The sequence below is a fragment of the Vanessa atalanta genome, chromosome W (assembly GCF_905147765.1).
Source record: "Vanessa atalanta chromosome W, ilVanAtal1.2, whole genome shotgun sequence".
NCBI lineage: Eukaryota > Metazoa > Arthropoda > Insecta > Lepidoptera > Nymphalidae > Vanessa > Vanessa atalanta.
In genome coordinates, this window is record NC_061901.1 from 8,687,624 (window position 1) to 8,710,112 (window position 22,489).

The window sequence follows — 22,489 nt, forward strand, 5'->3', positions numbered from 1 at the left end:
TTTAGGAAAATCACCAATTCCTATAAACGTAAAACAGGTACGTCAATTTTGTGGTTTGGCTGGTTATTTCAGACGCTTTATTCCGTCCTTCTCCGAACGCTTAATTCCTCTCTATAATTTAATAAAAAAGGACGCTAAATTTCAATGGACAGCAGAATGCGAAAGTGCTAGACTTGATATCATTCGTCGATTAACTTCGGCACCGGTTTTAACTATTTTTCAAGATGGACTCCCCATCGAACTCCATACAGACGCTAGCAGCACTGGGTTGGGAGCAGTCCTTATCCAAATACAGGATGGACGACAGCATGTTATTGGTTATATGAGTATGCGAACTACTGAACCCGAAAGTCATTACCACTCCTACGAGTTGGAAACTCTTGCTATAGTAAGAGCAATAAAACATTTTAGACAATATCTGTACGGTAGGTTCTTTACAATTGTAACTGACTGCAACTCCATAAAGTCGTCTTCCAGCAAACATGAGCTTTTACCCAGAATCCATAGATGGTGGTCATTTCTGCAACATTATGATTTCAAAATAGAATATAGCCAAGGAAGCCGAATGAAATATGCTGATTTCTTTAGCCGCAACCCTATAGTTTGCATTACCCTGGCGCAAAATGTTGACACATGGTTGAAGATTGAGCAAAGGAGAGATGCAGAGTTAGCTCAAATCATAAAAAAGTTGGAACACAATGAGGAAATAAGAAGTACCGAATTAACAATTCTGTTTTAGAATACAGTTACGATGAAGAAGAACCTGTAAGTAGAAAGTGGAAGAAAGTGGTGCCAAAATCATATCAATGGAGTATTATTAATGCCTACCACACTACGCTTAAACATTTTGGATAGGAAAAGACTCTTAGTAAGATTCGAGAAGATTACTGGTTTCCTGAGATGTCCACAACTGTAAGGTGTTTCGTAGATAATTGTGTGATATGAAAAACTAGTAAAGGACCTTCAGGAGCCAAACAGGTAGAAATGTTTCCCATAGATAAGAAATCTATTCCCTTTGATACTGTCCACATAGACATGACTGGTTATCTTACCAAAAGAAATATCAAGCATGAATATGTTGTAGTGATTATAGACGCTTACACTAAATTTGTAACTTTAACTTACGCGACTAATAAAACCGCTCACTCTATGCTACAAGCTCTTAAACATGTTGTATCCCTGTTTGCAAATTGCACAGTAATCTTTACATAGTATAAAACAAAGTCGCTTTCTCTGTCCCTATGTTCCTTTTTATGATTAAATCTTTAAAACTACGCAACGGATTTTGATGCGGTTTTTATTAATGGATAGAGTGATTCGAGAGGAAGGTTTTTGTATATAATACATAGACAATATAGTTAAGTAACACTGATAATGTTAAAAGTTTCTAATGTGATGTCGTAAATTTATACATTTTTTGCGCTTACATTGTAAACGCTGGCTGACTCCTACTAGATCAAAATAATGTACTACAAAATTGTACACCTTAAAAATGTCTACAAAAAAGTTCGCGATGGTATATGTCTATCTCTTAAAGATAACCCACAATAAACATTTTTTATCGTTTCCTTTTTATGAGAAATAATGGCTTATTTTCGAAGCGAATTTAAGCAATATAGCATTAATCCTTATCCAATTGGGTACCTTAAATAAATTGTGCATTCAATATGGATCAATATGGCCCTTTACAGCATGTAATTCAAATGAATATTTTCGAAGATATTACAGTTTTAAAACGCAGGAACATAGCGGTTTGTATTTCCTAATGAGTGAAAGTATTTAATCGTTTCTTGATATTTAAGGCCTAAAGAGCCAAATAGATGTTAGCATTTCGTATTTATTTTTTTAATTGAAATTTATTTTTGGGCTACTGATTAAAAATGAGTTGATTCGCATTTAAGCGTTTCTAGATATACTACCTTATGGCTGAAATACACACCAACGTGGTATACAAAGAGGTATTACATTAACGTAACATTTTAAGTTAATTTTTAAATATATATTCATATTCTACGCGGGCAAAGCCGCGGGTAACAGTTAGTAAACCTTGCATTTTTTTTCATTCATTTACTTCTTAATTTATTTACTTAATTCATTTTCTTAATTTATTTATTTATTTATTTAATTTATTTATTTTTTAATTTATTTATTTATTTTTTAATTTATTTATTTATTTTTTAATTTATTTATTTGTAAAAAGTCATGTAAGTGTCATGTAAGTTGAGGACAGGGGCCTCCTTACAATGAGTAACTAAGTAGAGGACAGGGGCCTCCTTAGTTTTATAATGAGTAACGTAAGTTGAGGACAGGGGCCTCCTTACGAAGTAACTAAGTAGAGGACAGGGGCCTCCTTACTTTTATAATGAGTAACGTAAGTAGAGGACAGGGGCCTCCTTACGAAGTGACTAAGTAGAGGACAGGGGCCTCCTTACATAGACGCTAATGACAGCTTTTGACGATTAATACCATGCATTTGCCATTCTTGGTTTACCGTGTTGTTGTTGTTGTTGTCTGTAAGCAGGTCGAAGGCGACCATCATGCAGAATGGCCGTGTCGGCGCAGCAATAACACCAGATGTGTAAGAACACGTGCATCTCGGCTCGGAAACAACAACAGGTGTTAACAAACACGTGCAAGTGCAACAAAAGTTGTTTACAATCGCTTATCGCTCAACAAATCAGGCGAGGTGGGGGACGACCTGATATAAGCCGACGTACTAGGCGGCCGGGCACCTTTGGAACGATAGCACTAGCTCCGTTCACACCTCTTAATTTTTTCAGTGAAATTATGCCTGAGGACGAACGTCCATGTTCACCTATTTTACAAAACGTTACGGCCTCAGCCGAAATATATGCTATGCATCCCGAACATTGAATGACAGTGAAATTAATTATAGCACCATCGAGAAGGAACTTCTCGCTATAGTTTGGGCGACCAAATACTTCAGACCATATTTATTCGGACGAAAATTCAAAATACTGACAGACCACAAACCTCTACAGTGGATGATGAATTTGAAAGAACCAAATTCTCGTCTCACACGATGGCGACTAAAACTAAGTGAATATGATTTTACAGTGATATATAAAAAAGGAAAAATGAATTGTAACGCTGACGCACTCTCACGAATTGAAATACATACTGGAGAAACCAAGACTTTAATAGACGAAATTGATGAACTGAATTCCTTACTAGGTAACCCCTCCGATTTTATATTATCTGATGTGAGAGATCCCCCTGACAATGTACCTCCAGAACAAAATCCATCTGAAAATGCATCTCTAATAGTAAATCCTTCTGAAATAATACAAAATTTCCCTGAACATGCACCACCACCTTCAAACTCCTCGACCGATACTGTACATTCTGATAAAGAAAATCCTATATTAAATATACCCATTACAGACGACCCTCTTAACAGATTTAGTAGGCAAATATGTTTTACAATAGTTAATGACGTTAAACGAAAACCAACAGTGACGAAACCATTCGATAACCACACGCGAACCTCCATACAATTATTAGAATCCAACTTAGAAGAAGAAGTAGTTAACGCCATAAAAGAATTCGTTAATCCTAAAATTAAAACCGGTATACTTATAAATCCACCTCTCGGAATGTATTCTATAATTCCTATAATTCAAGAAAAGTTTAAAAGTTCATCGATGAACCTCGTTTTGACGAAATTTGAAATTGAAAATATAAAAGAATATTTACGACAACAGGAGATAATTTCTCATTATCATATTGGAAAGACAAACCATCATGGAGTAAATGAATGCTACCTTGCCTTATCTCGAAAATACTATTGGCCGAATATGAAGCAACATATTTCAAAATTCATAAATGAATGCACAATATGCGGACAAGCTAAATATGATAGGAATCCAATCAGACCTTAATTCAACGTAGTACCCCCAGCTAGTAAACCTTTTGAAATTATGGACATAGACTTATTCACTGTACATAATGAAAAATATATAACCTTCGTAGACGTTTTTACCAAATATGGTCAAGCGTACCATTTGCGTGATGGAACAGCCATAAGCATTTTACAAGCTTTATTAAAGTTTTGTACCCATCATGGAGTACCTATAAATATAGTTACCGATAACGGAACAGAATTTACTAATCAATTATTTTCAGAATTTACACGATTATACAAAATCAACCATCATAAAATTTTAGCTCACTCTCCTAACGATAATGGTAACATTGAACGGTTTCACTCGACAATATTAGAACACCTTCGTATCCTGAAGTTAAAACATAAAGATGAGCCCATAATCAACCTCATGCCATATGCCATTATTGCTTATAATAGTTCCATACATAGCTTTACTAGATGTAGACCCTTTGACTTACTAAACGGACATTTTGACCCGAGAGACTGCGTTGACATAGACTTCACTCAACACTTATTGCAACAATACTCATTAAATCATAAAGAAAGAATGAAAGAAGTATATAACATTATAAACAGTACTTCTCTTGAGAAACGTAGGGCCTTAATTGAAAATAGAAATAGGACTCGAGAGCCAGAAGTTGAGTATGCACCCCAACAACAAGTCTTCATTAGGAATCCTCTTGCTAGCCGTCAGAAAACAGCATCACGATTTACACAAGATACAGTTCTAGCTGACTTGCCTATCCACATCTATACCTCTAAAAAACGTGGTCCTGTAGCAAAATCTAGATTAAAACGAGTCCCTAAAGGAGCTAACTTGTTACAGGATAGTGCTACTCCTGCTGACCATTCACATGACAGACTCTCGCGAGATAAAACTTGAAAACTTGGACGATGGACCTGGATTATTACCGTATAAACTTGGACCGATAAGACTTACTACCCACCACCATACATTTCTACAGTATATTAAGTTAGACAATATAGAAAATAAAATAGAACTTTTAACGACTCAATTAAAAAATCCTCAAAACCTTAATAATGATACGTACTTACTCTACGAACTCCAAATAAATTATCTTACTGAAAAGCTTCAAAAAGTCTCTGATCAATTAAAGTCTTTGGAACCAAATCGCGTTAAAAGAGGTCTTGTAGACAGCTTAGGTTCCGTAATTAAAAGTATTACAGGCAACCTGGATTATCAAGACGCATTAAATTATAATAATGCTATTAAATTATTAGAAAGTAATCAAGATAGAATAGTATCCGAGTTTAATAATCATGTTAGTTTAAGTAAGGAATGGATGCTGAAACAAAATGATGTACTTAACGAACTAGTTGAAAACCAAATTAAAATTAACGATACTTTACAGCTTATTTTAAATTCTAATGTCTATAAAGAAAATAGTTTACTTAAGTATGCGAAACTTGCTCAACTTTTGGTAATAATAGGAGAAAATGTAGAAGACCTGATGACTGAATTAATTAGAATAGAAAATATGTTAGCTTTTATTCGTGTTTCTAGCACTCACCATTCCATGTTAGATATACATGTTTTAAAATTAATGATAGATAAGTTAACAAAGTTATATAATAAGAATCAAATTATAGACTTAGAATTAAGGGAATACTATAATATTATAGAACCGGGATATTATTATACGGAGAAGCAAATAGTAATAATTTTTTAAATTTCCAATAGTTTCCTCGGATATCTATGATCTCTATAAACTTTCCATTGTACCTAATAAAGTCCAAACTGCCCTTATACCTCCATATCCCTTCATAGCAATTAACGAGAAATCGTTCATATACATAGAGACAGAATGTCCGAAGGTCAAAAACTGGTATCTTTGTGAAAAGGAAGTAAATCAACGCATCCGTACAGAACCAGACTGCGTGCAACAACTCATTGTTCATCAGGTCCTAAAGGAATACTGTCGTTACACAACCGTAACTCTAGCAAGAGAAGCAATGGAAAAGCTGGATGATCAACATTATGTACTTTCTTTTCCTCATCTTACAAAAGTACAGTTAGTCTGCAATAGAGAAGAATTCACTTCGCTCCAGGGCAGCTACCTAATTACCATCCCTGTGAATTGCCACATGAAAACAGAAGAATTCACCATCATGAACGACAACGATGAAATAAAAGGCCAGCCGCTGAATTTATTGCAAATAACATCCAGTGCAACCACTCAAGATGTTCAGACTCATCTCAACCTCAACTCAATAAATCTACAGGAGCTTTACAGTGCTCAAGATAAAATCATTCAAGAGGGAACATTACAACTCGATAAACCACAACTGGATCCTCTCTATCATACTACAATTCCCTTATACATCTTCATGTCAAGTACAGGAGCATTTATCATAGCAATGATTTGCTATCGCTACAAGTTTGCAAAAAAGAAGAACCTTAGTGAAATAAAAATCTCCACTTCGAAAGATAACGTTAGTGAGCAATTAGATGAAGCTGGAACGTCGGAATCAATCAAGAAGATGCCAGCAACATTTTATCTCAATGTTCTAAAATAGTTGCTGATCTGAGGGTGGAGGAGTTACGTACACACACATCAAGAGGACTGATGATGCAGCGATTCTTTCATCGTGAGAACCAAACTAAGTGTAACATTGCAAATGTGATTTTATAATTTAATTATTATTTTATTTCATTCCAATTACTTACATCGAGTAGGTTAGACATGCTAATTAGGAAATAAGTTTTATTGTAATTTCTTTTAATTAAATAAGTTTAAATTAGTTTTTGGTTTTTTTTCGACCTTTTGACTGTAGCTAACGTAACTAGTGCAACAACAAAGTTGTTTACAATCGCTTATCGCTCAACAAATCAGGCGAGGTGGGGGACGACCTGATATAAACCGACGCGCTAGGCGGCCGGGCACCTTTGGAACGATAGCACTAGCTCCGTTCACACCTCTTAATTGTGATATTGGTCACTCCTGAATTGTTTCTAGCTTAAATTGTTTTCTTATTAGTAAATTAGTAAAATTAATAATAATTTGTTAAAGTGTTTTCAGTGAAATTATGCCTGGGGACGAACGTCCATGTTCACCTATTTTACAAAACGTTACGGCCTCAGCCGAAATATATATATGTCTATAAAAAAAAACTAGATTAACACGTGAAACGAAACGTCAGCAGCGGAATGTAACATCAATTTAATTGACAGCTATCACTCACATTGACAGTGTCTTGTACACACACTGCATTTGAGGTTTACATATTATTTAAATAATATTAGCAAATAGTAGGTAAACTATAACATTACAAGTGAATAACAGTGTACCTAAATAAAGAGTTATAAATAACTACCTACAAAGAGAAGAAAAAAGAAAGAAAAAAAAACACAAATAGTTATTAATGTACTGAAAAACATTGATTACCTGAAGGACCTGTTGTATGAGAGACAACAAACAAGACACAGTTTTTAATGAAACACCGGTTATAATAAATAGAAAAATATAAGAAATAGTCACTTCTTTAAGTTCCTTTTCGGCCGGACTCCCTGCGAATTCTTGTTCTCTTGGGTATTGATGTTGGATGAGGTTGCAGTCCTAGCTGAAACTTGTTGAGGCACCGTAGCAGTGGAATACGTATTCAGCTCCGCCATAGACGAAATTTGGTGACGCTTACCATCTGGACCAATAATAACTTATGTTTTTTTTTTTTTATTATTTAAAGAGCTTTGTCACCATGTGTGACTATGTCGCTCTGTTATTTAACATTACATATTTATTTCCTTAGCCTAAAATACTTGTTGAAACACTTAATGGAAATGCCAAAAAAGTCATACAATCAATTATATTCAAATCATTAATATTAAATTGAGTAGCTATAGTCATTCTAAGACTCTCGTTCCGAACACATTCCAATAAAACGTGGTAAATATCCTCTACTACTCCGCAGGGGATGCAATTCTGTGTTTCCGATTTCTTTATAAGAAAGGCAAATTTATTAGTTGGAATATGTCCGGCGCGAAGCCTTAGTGCCGTTATTACATCTCTGCGACTAAGTTTATGATTGTCAAACCAGCATATCTTTAGTGGATGAGGCTGCATCGTCTTGTACCAAATACCCTTCTCCTTAGATCGCTTGTCAAAATACTCAGTCCACATAGAATTACACTTAACTTTTATATGCCAAATAAGATCCGTAAAAAATGGCGTTATAGATATGTGTTCACCTTCGAAGCAAGCTTGTTTAGCCAAGTAATCAACCGTTTCATTGCCCCTAACACCAACATGTGATGGAATCCATTGTAAATACACAGATTTTCCACCTGAATTTAATTTTAACAATTGTTTTAAAATATTATAGGCTATCGGTGTTCCTCGATAAGTCGAGGTACAACGAGCCAAATGTTGCAGGGCACTTTTTGAATCGGTGAATACTACAAATTCATTACTGTCGATAGTATCAATATATGCTAAAGCTTCTAAGATAGCCACAAATTCTACAACCATTATGCAAATATTTTGATCTATTTTAAGTTTCATATGACAATTATTCTGTGCATCATAAAATGCAGCTCCCGACTCGTTATTTTCCTTGGAGCCATCAGTAAAAATTTCGTAACAATTATTATAGGTGTTTCTCATAAAATGTTCGACCAAAGATTTTAATTGCTGTGTGCTGTATTTCTTTTTAGCCTCGTGAACTGTCGAAATATCGCTTTTAATAAACTTGGAAACATTCACATTACTTACCCACGTCTGCAGAGAGAACATATCAAGTAAATTACTACGATGTATAGGAAAGGAATTTAATTCTTGATGAATCAAAACTAAAAGCGGTTTACGTTTATTTGCCCAATATCGTTGAGTTTCGCAAAGATGAGACAACTCATTTAACAATTTGATATTATAATTGTTATTAAGAGCTTTCGACTTAAGCCAAAATTTTCCTGCTAAGAAACGTCTACGTATGCATAATGGTTGTAGATTTAGCTCACTCTCCATAACATGGATAGGAGTAGTTTTTATTTATTTATTTTATTTATTTATTTAAATACTTTATTGTACACCACAAATTAAATAGATTAGCCTTATAGTAAGTTTATATAAAGAAACGATGGTACAACCGGCGGTCTTATCGCTTTAAAGCGATTTCTTCCAGACAACCGAGGTGATATGGAGTAGTAGCCAACAGAGAGATGGTAGGTAGTGTAAAATAGACTACATACATAGATACAAATAATATAATACATACATAAACTACTACATACATATATGTATGTAGTAGTTTATGTATGTATATATGAATGTGTATTCTTTATTGCACTTAAAAAGACATTACAGAAAATAACAAAATAGAGAAAACATAAGCAAAGGCGGACTTATCTCTAAAAGAGATCTCTTCCAGTCAACCTATGGAGGTGAGTGATAAGAGTCAATCAGCGGGCAATGTAGTGCATCATTACTTATAAAAAAAATATTTATATGAATACACATTCATACACATATATATATATATATATATATATAAATATATAATATACATAGATACACACATATTATTATCAAAGTTTATGATGAAGGGTAAACTTGTGTCAGGAAATGCTGTCTTAATCGTTTTTTAAACATATCAATTGTAGTACTGTCCTGTATGTATTTAGGAAGTTTGTTCCATAGTAGCGGAGCTCGTACTGTGAACGACTGAAGTCGAATTTTGCTGTTACTCCGAGGCACATCGAGCATCGTAGTGATGCAAGAACGCCTGGAGCGGGTTGAAGGAGGAAGCAGGTTGAGGCGGGAGCTGAGGTATTCAGGAATATTAGGGTTTGTAAGAATATTGAAAAGGACCGAAAGGATGTGCATATCACGGCGAAATCGGATAGGCAGCCATTTAAGTTGAGCGCGGAAAAGAGACACATGGTCGTACTTACGTAGCCCGAAAATAAAGCGAATAGCAAGATTTTGTAAGCGCTCTAACTTATTAAGCTGTTCCTCTGTCACATCCAGAAAGCAAACATCAGCGTAGTCGAGAATAGGGAGAAGAAGAGATTGAGCGAGCATAATTTTGGTGTTGAAAGGGAGAAAATATTGGAGACGTTTGAGAGAGTAAAACGTGAAATGCATACGTTTACTAACATCGTTGAGATGAGACGTCCAAGACATGTTGCAGTCAATGATCAGGCCCAAGTTTTTTACATTTTCATGATAGGCTATTGGAACCCCAGCATACTTGATACAGGGCACAGATGGCCAGTCAATTTTACTTCTTAGCCTACTGCTACCAATGATCATTGCTTGTGATTTGGCAGGGTTAACCAGTAAGCCAAAAGATTTGGCCCATAACTGAACAGCCAAAAGGTCTTCGTTTAGGCAGTCAACAGTCTCAGACAACTCACTCAACTGACAATGACGATACAGCTGTAAGTCATCTGCATACAGATGAAAGGGAGAAGAGATGACACGTGAAATGTTATTAATGAAAACAGAAAAGAGAAGTGGAGAGTGTATGCCGCCTTGAGGAACACCGGCAGATAAGTTAGACCAATCAGACGATGAATTTTCTGTTTTCACGCACTGCCGGCGCCCGAAAAGATAAGAGTGAAACCAATCAATGGTAGAGGAAGAAATATTAACCGCTCGGAAGGTACCAAGAAGAATGTCAAAATCTACAGAGTTAAAAGCACTGCTGAAGTCTAAGAGAACAATTACAGTAAGCTTGGTGTTATCCATAGCATACCGAATGTCCTCAGTTATATTCAGCAGTGCTCCAACAGTGCTGTGAGATGGACGGAAACCGGATTGGAAAGGACACTTGAGGTTGTTGATGGTAAAGTAGGAGTACAGTTGTTTGTGAACTATAGATTCTAGGACTTTTGATAGGATTGGCTGTATAGATATGGGACGGTATTGAGAACAAGAGGAAGGATTGGAGGTCTTCGGTAGCGGAATAACGTAGGTGTTCTTCCAAAGTGTTGGGAAGCTATTGCACGAAAGTGAGAAATTAATAATGTGAGTGATCACAGGTGCAATATCCTCCAGCACAGGAAGTATCATATCCAGGCTTAGATTATCGCCACCGATGGCTTTTGTGGAGATAGATCGGTCATTCCTCTTAACAGTTTCCTCCGAGACTGGTTTAAAAGTGAAAGGGGGCAGGTCTGGTGGAACAAGATTAGATAGATACGAAAGAGTAGCAGACTTAGTGTCAGGATCTAATGTTATAGGTGGCGTGCTGAAGTGCTGATTTCGTTCATTGAGGTCCACGGTAGTTTGAAAGCTATCCGTGGTCTTGCCCACACCTAATGACCGTAAGAATCCCCAAACTTGCGCTTGAGAAGTAATCTGAAGTCTACTATGAATATAGCGGCGTTTAGCATCCCTACACATTCTGTTGCAGATGTTACGAAGTTTTTTGTATTCGTCAAGATTTTCCTTTGATGGTAGTTTTTTATGTCGAGCTTTTGCTCTGTCACGTTTAGCCATAGTTCTTCTGATCACTGGCGTTAACCAGGGAGCAGGTGCATGTTTCATCCGTACTGGTCGAGCGGGTGCATGTTTATCAAATATTCTAATCAGCTCAGTAGTTAGTGATTCAACCATGGCATTGATATCATTAGCTGAGAATAGTGACGACCAGTCGACACATTTCACATCCTCTCTCAAACGATCCAGGTCCATATGCTTAAAATCGCGCAGAAGATAAATTTTGCCTCTAACCTTTGTAGGACGCACTTTGTAAGTGAGGAAAATCAAATCGTGGTACGAGAATGGAGCAGTCATTTGACCGTGGGAGGAAACAAAATTAGGGTTAGAGACGACAATTACATCAATTAGGGTTGGTCTACTGTTGGGAAAATAGTGTGTCGCAGAGGACATGGGGAGAATGTTTAAATTAAGTGATGACGTTAGCGTTTTTAACTTTTGTGCTCTAGAATTATTCTTTAATATACAAGTGTTTAAGTCGCCCATACATATGACATGGTCATACACAGGGACGAGATTTTCCAGAACACCTTCTAATATGTCAAAATAGTTAATTTTATCATTTGGACAGTATAATCCCCCCTGCAGGATCTTTTTATGGTGTAAAACTATCTCCAGGAAAAGATATTCCAGGAATCCTTTTGTTTCTGAGGAGGAAAGAGAAACTACTCGGGCAGGAATGTCACTGCGAAGGTAAATCCCAACGCCACCCCCACCCTGAACAGTGCGGTCATTACGGAAAAACTGGTAGCCTGGAAGAGCACAAATGGTAGATGTAATCGACGGTTTTAACCAGGTTTCAGACACCAGAATTCCGTCAACTACGCCGTTGCTGAAGGAAGTGAGAAGATCGGAATAGTGAGCAACTAAGCTCTGCGTGTTAATATGCACTAAGGATAGGAGATTGGGATTATTAAATATTTTTGGCAGCTTCACTTCAAGTGGTTCTGAGTCCGATGTCGAGGTTTTGCTACTACTACTCGAGATACTCAAGAATTCATCTGACGAGCAAGAAAAATATTCTTCATCTAAAATCATTAAACTTAAAATATATACTTATATCTATTATAATATAAATAAAAATAATATAAAATAAATAAATATAAAAAAATAATAATATTAAATACAAACAAAAAAATAAATAAATAACAGCTAACTCGAAAAACAAACCTCAGGCATAAGTTGACTGAGAAAAATGATTTTACACTTCAAAATGAACACAATTAAAACAAACAAAAAATAAAGAAAGTGTTAATATTTAAAATATAACAAGTTAGTAGATATAAATGAAAACTATAGAAAAACAAAAAATAAAAGAATAAAAATTCACAGATAATCTTACGGCTCAAAAGACTCGAATCCAGACTTATAAACAATGACGTCTGACATTCAACATTGAGTTGTCAGTTGTCACTCTTTAACAATATTAAGATAGCGGTAGTAAAAAAAATAAAATTATAAAATTCATTTATAAAGTAAAATAGTTAAAAACATAAAATAAACAAAACGGAAATTAACTATACCCTGCAATGCAAACGTCAGTATCATCGTCATATAAACCGACTAAATTTAAATGTAACCTACAAAGTACCGGAGTTCACTTGTTGCCCTTTGGATACTGAGCGACTAATTGCTTGAGCTCGGCCAATGCAGAAATCTTCTTACGAGAGTTGTCGGGAAGAAGGATGATTATTTCGCCTTCAGCTGACCAGCACTTCTTCATCCCAAAGTCTTTATATACATAAAGTCATACATAAATACATACAAATATACAGATATATACAAATAACAAATATCACAGTAGTTATAGACTTGTAAATGTAGTAACTCAATGGCCGTATTAGTGACATTTAGTATTGGTACTACGTTAGCTTTTACTGAATTATGCGTAATAATAGCAATACCTCCGTAACCATCGTCCCTATCTTTTCGAAAGATATTATATCCGCTTATTCTTAAATTTGTATAGCAGTCTAACCAGGTTTCGCAAACAATAGCAATATGAATTTTCTCTAAATAAAAAAACTGTTTAATTGCTGCCAATTTGTTCTTGATGCTTTGCGCATTCCACTGCATTATGTTAAGCCTCTGTATTCTAACTTCACTAGCCATCTGTATTACTAAAAAGTAGGTTCTTCACAAAACTCAATAATTTGCTGCCGAACATAATTAAAAACCATTCAAATATTAATGTTAAAATTTGTTGTATCTTCTTTCTTCCCGAATACTTCTTAATAAAAATAATATCAGCAATCCTTTCAATTAATTCAGAACATGTTATTTTTGGTTTGGTTACGTCTTCTGTTTTTTGTTTTTTTCATTCTCTCGAGGATAATATTCTGTACTCGATTCGTGACATTAAATTCTGACATAATTCCTCTAATTTTATTTTGTTTTTTATATACAGGACATAATTTACTCAAAGCTAAATGTTGGCCTGAACAATTAATACATTTAAAAGTTGTACCTTCACAGTTGTCTTGATTGTCACCACATTTCGGACATACTATTTTCTTACTTGGACATATCTTTTTACTATGACCAAATCGCCAACACTTAGAATATTGAGTAACAAAAAATTTATAGGGTTCTATCTTAACTCTTATGTCATACACATATACGTGCTGAGGAAGAAATGTACCTTTAAATCCTAAACGAACTGTTTCACTATCAATCCAGCCCGTCCCACTATCATTTCTCCGCATAAGCCTTTTAACTGATACTAACTCATTTTCAGTCTTTATATTCTGTTTAATCTCATCTTCTGACAACTCAATTTCCACATTCCCAATGATACCATATGATAATCCTACTTCATATGTCTTTTGAATTCTCCACCCACTTTCTAAAAAGGTCGTGCAATCAATAAGTTTATTCGCGCTGTCTTCTTTACTAAATTGAATTAGAACCTTGTAAGGGTTAATGTATTTAACTCGAGTGATATTCATTATATTTTCTTTTTTCAATAACTTAGCCATCTGAAATTGTTTAGGTAATATTTCTTTGGAATATATACAAATTTCTATAATATCATCTTGAAGATTAGTCTGAGATCTTGTTTTTCTAGTCTGTACTCTTTTTACTTGCCTATCAACGGTTGTCCATTCATTTGTTGAGTCTGACGACCGCAAACGCTTATTTGCCCTTCTACTATCCTCATCATCCATACATGTTAATTCAGCATCGGAATGTAATAATTCCGCATCCATAATAATATTATCGTTTCTAATAGTGCACTCTTCAACAAAGTTGTTTACATTCTCCGTGACTAGAATATTATTATTCACCTCCATTATACTGCACCATACGGCTGGGAGCCGCCAGCGGCTGCGCACGTGTAGATAACGCCGCGACGGCCCTTGATTCTTAGTAAACAATTAATACGCCGATAACGCTCCGCAATAACACAACCGCACTAAACAAATGTACGATCCGAACTGAAAAAATAACTATGTTGCCATCTCTAGTCCAACATTTGTTGATACCAAGACGCTGTCTGGCAGCCACGAAGACGTCATGACGTTCCTTTGTTAGGAACTCAGACAGTGTAACCCCAGTGTTCTTCAGACTGGTTTTCGCATACCACACTTTGTTACGCATGATTGGATCTTGGAACTTAATAAGGATGACCCTTGGTTTCTCAGTAACCGAAGAACCCAAACGATGGCAGCGACTGATAGAATCCGCTGATAACTCTGGCAACTTGAGATGTTTAGACAGCAGCTGACTGACAGTAGCCGATAAATTTTCTTTGTTGGCTTCCGGAACCCCATGCACCAGGAGCATTTTCCGTCTACTTCTCATTTCAATTTGGTCACACTTTTTTGAAAGGAGCTCGACTTGCAGCTGAAGTCCTTCCAGAGCAGTTAAGACAAAACTCCGGAAAGCATTAAACTGGGAGACTATGTTGGAAGTCGGACTGGCGGCTGGCATATTAGAATTCAAATTTTGCTGGAATTCAGCCATTTTAGAGTTGAAATGTTCTGTTAGTTGTGCAATCGAGTGTTTAATAGAGTCCATTATTAATCTGATCTTCGGTAAAGACAATAGTGATTGTGGGAGTTAATTGAACTGTAGATAAAGGAGTCACAGCTGATAGGTATGATGAATGCTTAGCACATTTTACCAGGTGTTAATTATTTATTTATTAAATATTTGCAGAGAGCAAAAGAAAACACGTCTACTTAATTATGCACCTACCGCCCAAAAAAAAAAGAGATGTAATAGAGGATTACGCAGATAAGGCTAAGCCATCTTTATGGCTTCGTTCGTAATTTTATCAGGGCCTGGACACCTTTCTGCTTTCAATGCATTTACTCTCGTTGTCAACTCGGCTTCATCTATTTTGAAATAAAACTAGTTTTTAACGGATTTAATCGCGTATATTAATTATTTTAACATCCCGACGTTTCGAGCGCTTTGCAGAACTGAACTGAACTACTGAACACCTAGAGGACGAGCTACTTCAGGTCAAGCTTGCACTCCACCAGAACAAGCTGCCCGTGCCTCGCCAGCATCGCAGAAGCCGTATCAAGCCACCCACAGTTGAGCGACAACCTGCATTTCTACCATATGTGAAGGGAGTTACAGACAGGATTGGCAATATCTTGAAGCGAGCTTCGATTAAAACCATTTACAAGCCTCATAAGAAAGTGAGCCAGTTCTTGAGACCTATCAAGAGTAATATCCCTTTACAAACTGCGGGAGTATATAAACTCGAATGTGAGTGTGGTTTATCTTACATAGGCCAAACAAAGAGAAGTATCGGTACTAGGGTCAAAGAACATATAGGAGATGTCAAAAATAGGCGTTCTTCAAAGTCTGCAGTCTGTGAACATGCTCTGGATAAACCTAACCATTTTATTCGATTTGATAAACCACAGATCCTCGCTAGAGAACACAGATTCATTCCTAGAATGATACGCGAGGCTATTGAAATTCAAAAACATCCGAACTTCAATAGAGAAGATGGTTGGAGACTTTCTAACACTTGGGATCCACTTATTAAAAATTTAAAATCCCAAATCCACCAGACTGCAAGACCTAAAGATACAGTTAGTGCCTTCTGCGTGCAACCGGAACGCTACTCAAGATACCAATTAAGAAATCGTTGGCGGTAGTTGTAAATAATATTTCTTTTTAATTCAAACAGACAAATGTCACCTTAGTCTGCCCGTGACCACGAACACTGCAAAGTGCTCGAAACGTCGGGATGTTAAAATAATTAATATACGCGATTAAATCCGTTAAAAACTAGTTTTATTTCAATGTGTAATAATCGCGAAAATCTAAGACAACTTCATCTATTTTGTGAACCATTGACGAACGGGTTTATCCTTCGGGAAATTCGATTGCATTTTGATATCCTGAGTCGTACAATCTGGCGTAGAAGTTAGTGGCTATGTGTTGTATTTCTTTTCTGTTGCAGGTAGTTTTGTTTGACGCTCCAAGTCCTTCAATCCAAGCTTTGTGCGTTTGTTAGTTTTTTTTTATATAGACTTAAATCATTATGTCAGGATATTTAAGAATAATTTCTATTTCTTCATTATTTTATTATATATTAAGGTTTTAAGACAATAAAAGATTATATATGAAACACAAATATTTATTTAGCCATTATAATAGCTGTAATAATCGTAATTAACAAACTATTTAAAAGTAAAGCTACCACCGGTTCGGAATGTAGATTCTACCGAGAAGAACCGGCAAGAAACTCAGTAGTTACTCTTTTTCAATATAAAAAAATATAATCATATTAGTTAAATACAATTATAATAACTTTGTATATATAATACTATCTTTGTATATTGATAATTGCAAAAACACAATTCAACTATTCATCATTAATTTAACAAGCAATAACAATTATACTATATCACAAAATTATATCGTACCTTAAATATTAGCACCTTGCTAGTCCAGGGTCAAAGTGAATAGTAAAAAGTCGTAGTCCCAACTGAAGTGTTCTGAACCGAGCTTCCATCACTTATATAAGCCTCACTACAAATCACGTGACTTACAATATTGAACAGAGAAGTCAAAGTACCCTCTTATTAAATATCAATTTTATCAATACAATTCAAAAATAACTTTAAATTAAATTATCATCCTTACATAATTAATTAAACAATACATAGTGTAAGCCTTGTTTGTAATTGTCTAATTATTTATTTATTTCTTACTTAATCTGACACGTTCGTAGTTCTTTGTTAGCTTCCTTTAAGCTGCCTGGGTGTATTCTATAGTCAACTCGAATATATTTATTTATCAGCTTGTACTGTTATTTATAGCATTTACAATTCTATCATGCAGTTGTTGTACAGAATTAATTTGCCAATATTGAGGTTTACATAAATCGTGATGTAGTGATTCTAGGTATATTGTTCTTTCTACTACGGTTTTCAAAGTACTAGTCAAACTCAAAAACTCAAACTCAAATTCCTTTATTCAATATAGAAGCATTACACTTTCTTATTGATGGTCAAATTAAACACTACCACCGGTTCGGAAAAAGAAAACACCCTGATCTGAGAAGAACCGGCGAAAGAAACTCAGCAGGACTTTTTTTTTTACGTCAAATTAATTATATACATAATTGTATGAGTAGAAACAGCCAAGAGGCGATCGTTTCATTCCCAAGGTGTGCTATCAAATATAAACTTACTAATTGTATAGAAACCTTTCACACACAAGCGTTCCTTAACAATTTTTTTAAATTTCGCAACAGAAGCATTTTGAACGCTTTCTGGGATCCTGTTTTAGAAGCGGATACATTGCCCCACAAAAGAGTTACTGACTCTATGCAGTCGAGTAACAGGAGTAACAAGATTGTGTTTGTTCCTTGTACCAACGTTATGAGAATCACATTTTCTGATAAAAACATTAATATTTTTTCGTACATACAAAACGTTACAGAATATATATGGAGAAGCAACAGTCAATATCTTAATTTCTTTAAATTTATCCCTCAAAGATTCCTTGGCTCCTAGGTTATAGATTGCGCGAATAGCCCTCTTCTGCAGCACAAATACAGTTTTTTTTTTTTATGTCAAAAGGTGGCAGACGAGCAGGAGGCTCACCTGATGGAAAGTGACTACCACCGCCCATGGACATCTGCAACACCGGGGGGCTTGCAGGTGCGTTGCCGGCCTTTCAGGAAAGAGTACGCTCTTTTCTTGAAGGTTCTCAAGTCGTATCGGTTCGGAAAAACCGCCGGCGAAAGCTGGTTCCACAGACTGGTTGTGCGAGGCAGAAAGTGTCTTAAAAATCGCGCTGTTGTGGATTAACGGGCATCTAAGTGGTGCGGGTGAAATTTAGAATTTTGTCGAGATGTCCGAAGGTGAAATTCAGCAGCCGGGATTAATCCAAACAATTCCTCGGAACACTCCCCGTGGAAAATTCGGTAGAAGATGCAGAGTGATCCAACATCTCTACGCAAAGCCAAAGGATCAAGCAGATCAGAAAGGGCTTGATCGTCGATAATTCGAGCTGCTCTACGTTGGATACGGTCAAATGGAAGGAGCTGTTACTGGGGAGCACCCGCCTAGAGGTGAGAGCAGTACTCCATGTGAGGCCGAATTTGCGCCTTGTATAATCTTAGGCGATGGGCCGACGTGAAATACTGTCTTGCCTTGCTGAGCACACCAAGCTTTTTTGATGCCAATTTGGCTTTGCCTTCCAGTTGACCGCGGAACTGAACGAGGCTCGAAACATCAACGCCACAGCAAGTATTCCGATACTAGCTGTGGCGGCTAACGGAATGTTCTCGAATCGTGGAGATACGACAAATGGTGTTTTTTTAGCGGTTAACGCGCAAACTTGCGTCTTTTTGGGGTTGAAATGGACTAGGTCTAGCCGGCCCCAGTTCGAGACTTCGTTTAACGAAGACTCGATTTCAGACACAAGTTTGTTCCGGTTTTCTACGACGTTTTCCCGAGAAATATTAGCACGGCCGGTGTATGAGGTGTCAACGGTACTGTCGTCTGCATAGCAGTGAATGTTCCTGATTTGCAACAAGTCATTGATATGCAAAAGAAACAGAGTGGGTGACAGAACGCAGCCTTGTGGAACACCAGCATTGACGAATTTTTGGTCGGAGCATGCACCGTCGACAACGACCTTGATGCTCCGATCTGTCAAAAAACTGGTAATCCAATTGCATAATTTCCCGGGAAGCCCATAGGCAGGAAGCTTCGAAAGAAGCGCTTTGTGCCACACGCGATCAAAGGCCTTCGCTATGTCCAGACTGGCTGCTAATGCCTCCCCCTTGCTCTCAACTGCTTCCACCCATCTTTTTGAAGCTTTTCAGTAAGATAATTTATTTGGAGTTCGTAGAGTAAGTACGTATCATTATTAAGAAGGTTTTAAAGATTATTTAATTGAGTCGTTAAAAGTTCTATTTTATTTTCTATATTGTCTAACTTAATATACTGTAGAAATGTATGATGGTGGGTAGTAAGTCTTATCGGTCCAAGTTTATATGGTAATAATCCAGGTCCATCGTCCAAGTTTTATCTCGCGAGAGTCTGTCATGTGAATGGTCAGCAGGAGTAGCACTATCCTGTAACAAGTTAGCTCCTTTAGGGACTCGTTTTAATCTAGATTTTGCTACAGAACCACGTTTTTTAGAGGTATAGATGTGGATAGGCAAGTCAGCTAGAACTGTATCTTGTGTAAATCGTGGTGCTGTTTTCTGACGGCTAGCAAGAGGATTCCTAATGAAGACTTGTTGTTGTTGGGGTGCATACTCAACTTCTGGCTCTCGAGTCTTATTTCTATTTTCAATTAAGGCTCTACGGTTCTCAAGAGAAGTACTGTTTATAATGTTATACACTTCTTTCATTCTTTTTTTATGATTTAATGAGTATTGTTGCAATAAGTGTTGAGTGAAATCTATCTCAACGCAGTCTCTCGGGTCATAATGTCCGTTTAGTAAGTCAAAGGGTCTACATCTAGTAAAGCTATGTATGGAACTAATATAAGCAATAATGGCATATGGCATGAAGTTGATTATGGGCTCATCTTTATGTTTTAACTTTAGGATACAAAGGTGTTCTAATATTGTCGAGTTAAACCGTTCACTGTCACCATTATCGTTAGGAGAGTAAGCTAAAATTTTATGATGGTTGATTTTGTGTAATCGTGTAAATTCTGAAAATAATTGATTAGTAAATTCTGTTCCGTTATCGGTAACTATATTTATAGGTACACCATGATGGGTACAAAACTTTAATAAAGCTTGTAAAATGCTTATGGCTGTTCCATCACGTAAATGGTACGCTTGACCATATTTGGTAAAAACGTCTACGAAGGTTATATATTTTTCATTATGTACAGTGAATAAGTCTATGTGCATAATTTCAAAAGGTTTACTAGCTGGGGGTACTACGTTGAATTGAGGTCTGATTGGATTCCTATCATATTTAGCTTGTCCGCATATTGTGCATTAATTTATGAATTTTGAAATATGTTCCTTCATATTCGGCCAATAGTATTTTCGAGATAGGGCAAGGTAGCATTCATTTACTCCACGATGGTTTGTCTTTCCATTATGATAATGAGAAATTATCTCCTGTTGTCGTAAATATTCTTTTATATTTTCAATTTAAAATTTCGTCAAAACGAGGTTCATCGATGAACTTTTAAACTTTTCTTAAATTATAGGAATTATAGAATACATTCCGAGAGGCGGATTTATAAGTATACCGGTTTTCATTTTAGGATTAACGAATTCTTTTATGGCGTTAACTACTTCTTCTTCTAAGTTGGATTCTAATAATCGTATGGAGGTTCGTGTGTGGTTATCGAATGGTTTCGTCACTGTTGGTTTTACGTCATTAACTATTGTAAAACATATTTGCTTACTAAATCTGTTAAGAGGGTCGTCTGTAATGGGTATATTTAATATAGGATTTTCTTTATCAGAATGTACAGTATCGGTCGAGGAGTTTGAAGGTGGTGTTGCATGTTCAGGGGAATTTTGTATTATTTCAGAAGGATTTACTATTAGAGATGCATTTTCAGATGGATTTTGTTCTGGAGGTACATTGTCAGGGGGATCTCTCACATCAGCGGATATAAAATCGGCGGGGTTACCTAGTAAGGAATTCAGTTCATCAATTTCGTCTATTAAAGTCTTGGTTTCTCCAGTATGTATTTCAATTCGTGAGAGTGCGTCAGCGTTACTATTCATTTTTCCTTTTTTATATATCACTGTAAAGTCATATTCACTTAGTTTTAGTCGCTATCGTGTGAGACGAGAATTTGGTTCTTTGAAATTCATCATCCACTGTAGAGGTTTGTGGTCTGTCAGTATTTTGAATTTTCGTCCGAATAAATATGGTCTGAAGTATTTGGTCGCCCAAACTATAGCGAGAAGTTCCTTCTCGATGGTGCTATAATTAATTTCATTGTCATTCAATATTCGGGATGCATAGCATACAGGTCTGTCAGCTCCTACTGGTCCTTGGGATAGTATGGCTCCAATGGCTAAGTTAGAAGCGTCAGTCGTCAAATTAAACTCTTTGGTAAAATCGGGGTATTATAAAATAGGGTCGTTTGTTAACAAAGTTTTACATTTTTCAAAGCTATAAATATATTCAGGGTCAAAAGTAATCTTTTTACCTTTTTTCAAACATTGTGTTAGGGGTTTAGTAATTCGGGCAAAGTCGGGGATAAATTTCCGGTAGTAACCTAAGAGTCCTAAAACTGTTTTATTTCTTTAGCTGTTTTTGGAATGGGATATTTCTTAATAGCTGCGATTTTATCGGGATTAGGCTTTATACCATCCTTACTTATGATATGTCCAAGGTAAGTTGTTTCGAGTTTGAGGAACTCTGATTTATTCATTTGAATTTTAAAATTCGATTCCCTGAGTCTTTGAAATACGTGCTAAAGATTATGATATCATCTAAGTATACGAGACATATTTCGTTTTGTAAACCTCGTAAAACGTTATCCATAACGCGTTGGAAAGTAGAGGGGGCATTCTTCAGTCCCATGGGCATACGAAGAAACTCAAAATGTCCATGCTCTACATTAAAAGCAGTTTTCGAAATGTCCTGAGGGTCCATCTCTACCTGATAAAACCCACTTGCTAAGTCAAGAGTAGTGAAATAATTAC

The 22,489-nt window shown here is 36.1% G+C and overlaps 1 protein-coding gene across 1 annotated transcript; it reads right to left on the reverse strand.

The window, feature by feature from the left end:
• Window positions 1-12,032: 12,032 nt before the first annotated feature.
• LOC125075655 lies at window positions 12,033-15,387 on the reverse strand. Its single transcript, XM_047687366.1, has 2 exons — window positions 14,818-15,387; window positions 12,033-12,119 (listed from the first exon to the last, which is right to left on the reverse strand). Exons 1-2 carry the CDS (start codon window positions 15,385-15,387, stop codon window positions 12,033-12,035), a joined length of 657 nt encoding a protein of 218 aa, XP_047543322.1.
• Between the last annotated feature and the right edge of the window lie 7,102 nt (window positions 15,388-22,489).

What these genes read in the sequence shown, in the direction of transcription:
- LOC125075655 (XM_047687366.1), bottom strand. Translation starts at nt 15,387, where the DNA reads ATGGACTCTATTAAACACTCGATTGCACAACTAACAGAACATTTCAAC. An exon ending in GGACTAGAGATGGCAACATA is followed by an intron (nt 12,120 to 14,817) that starts GTTATTTTTTCA and finishes GTGCTCTTCCAG; the next exon opens with GCTACCAGTTTTTCCGTAAT.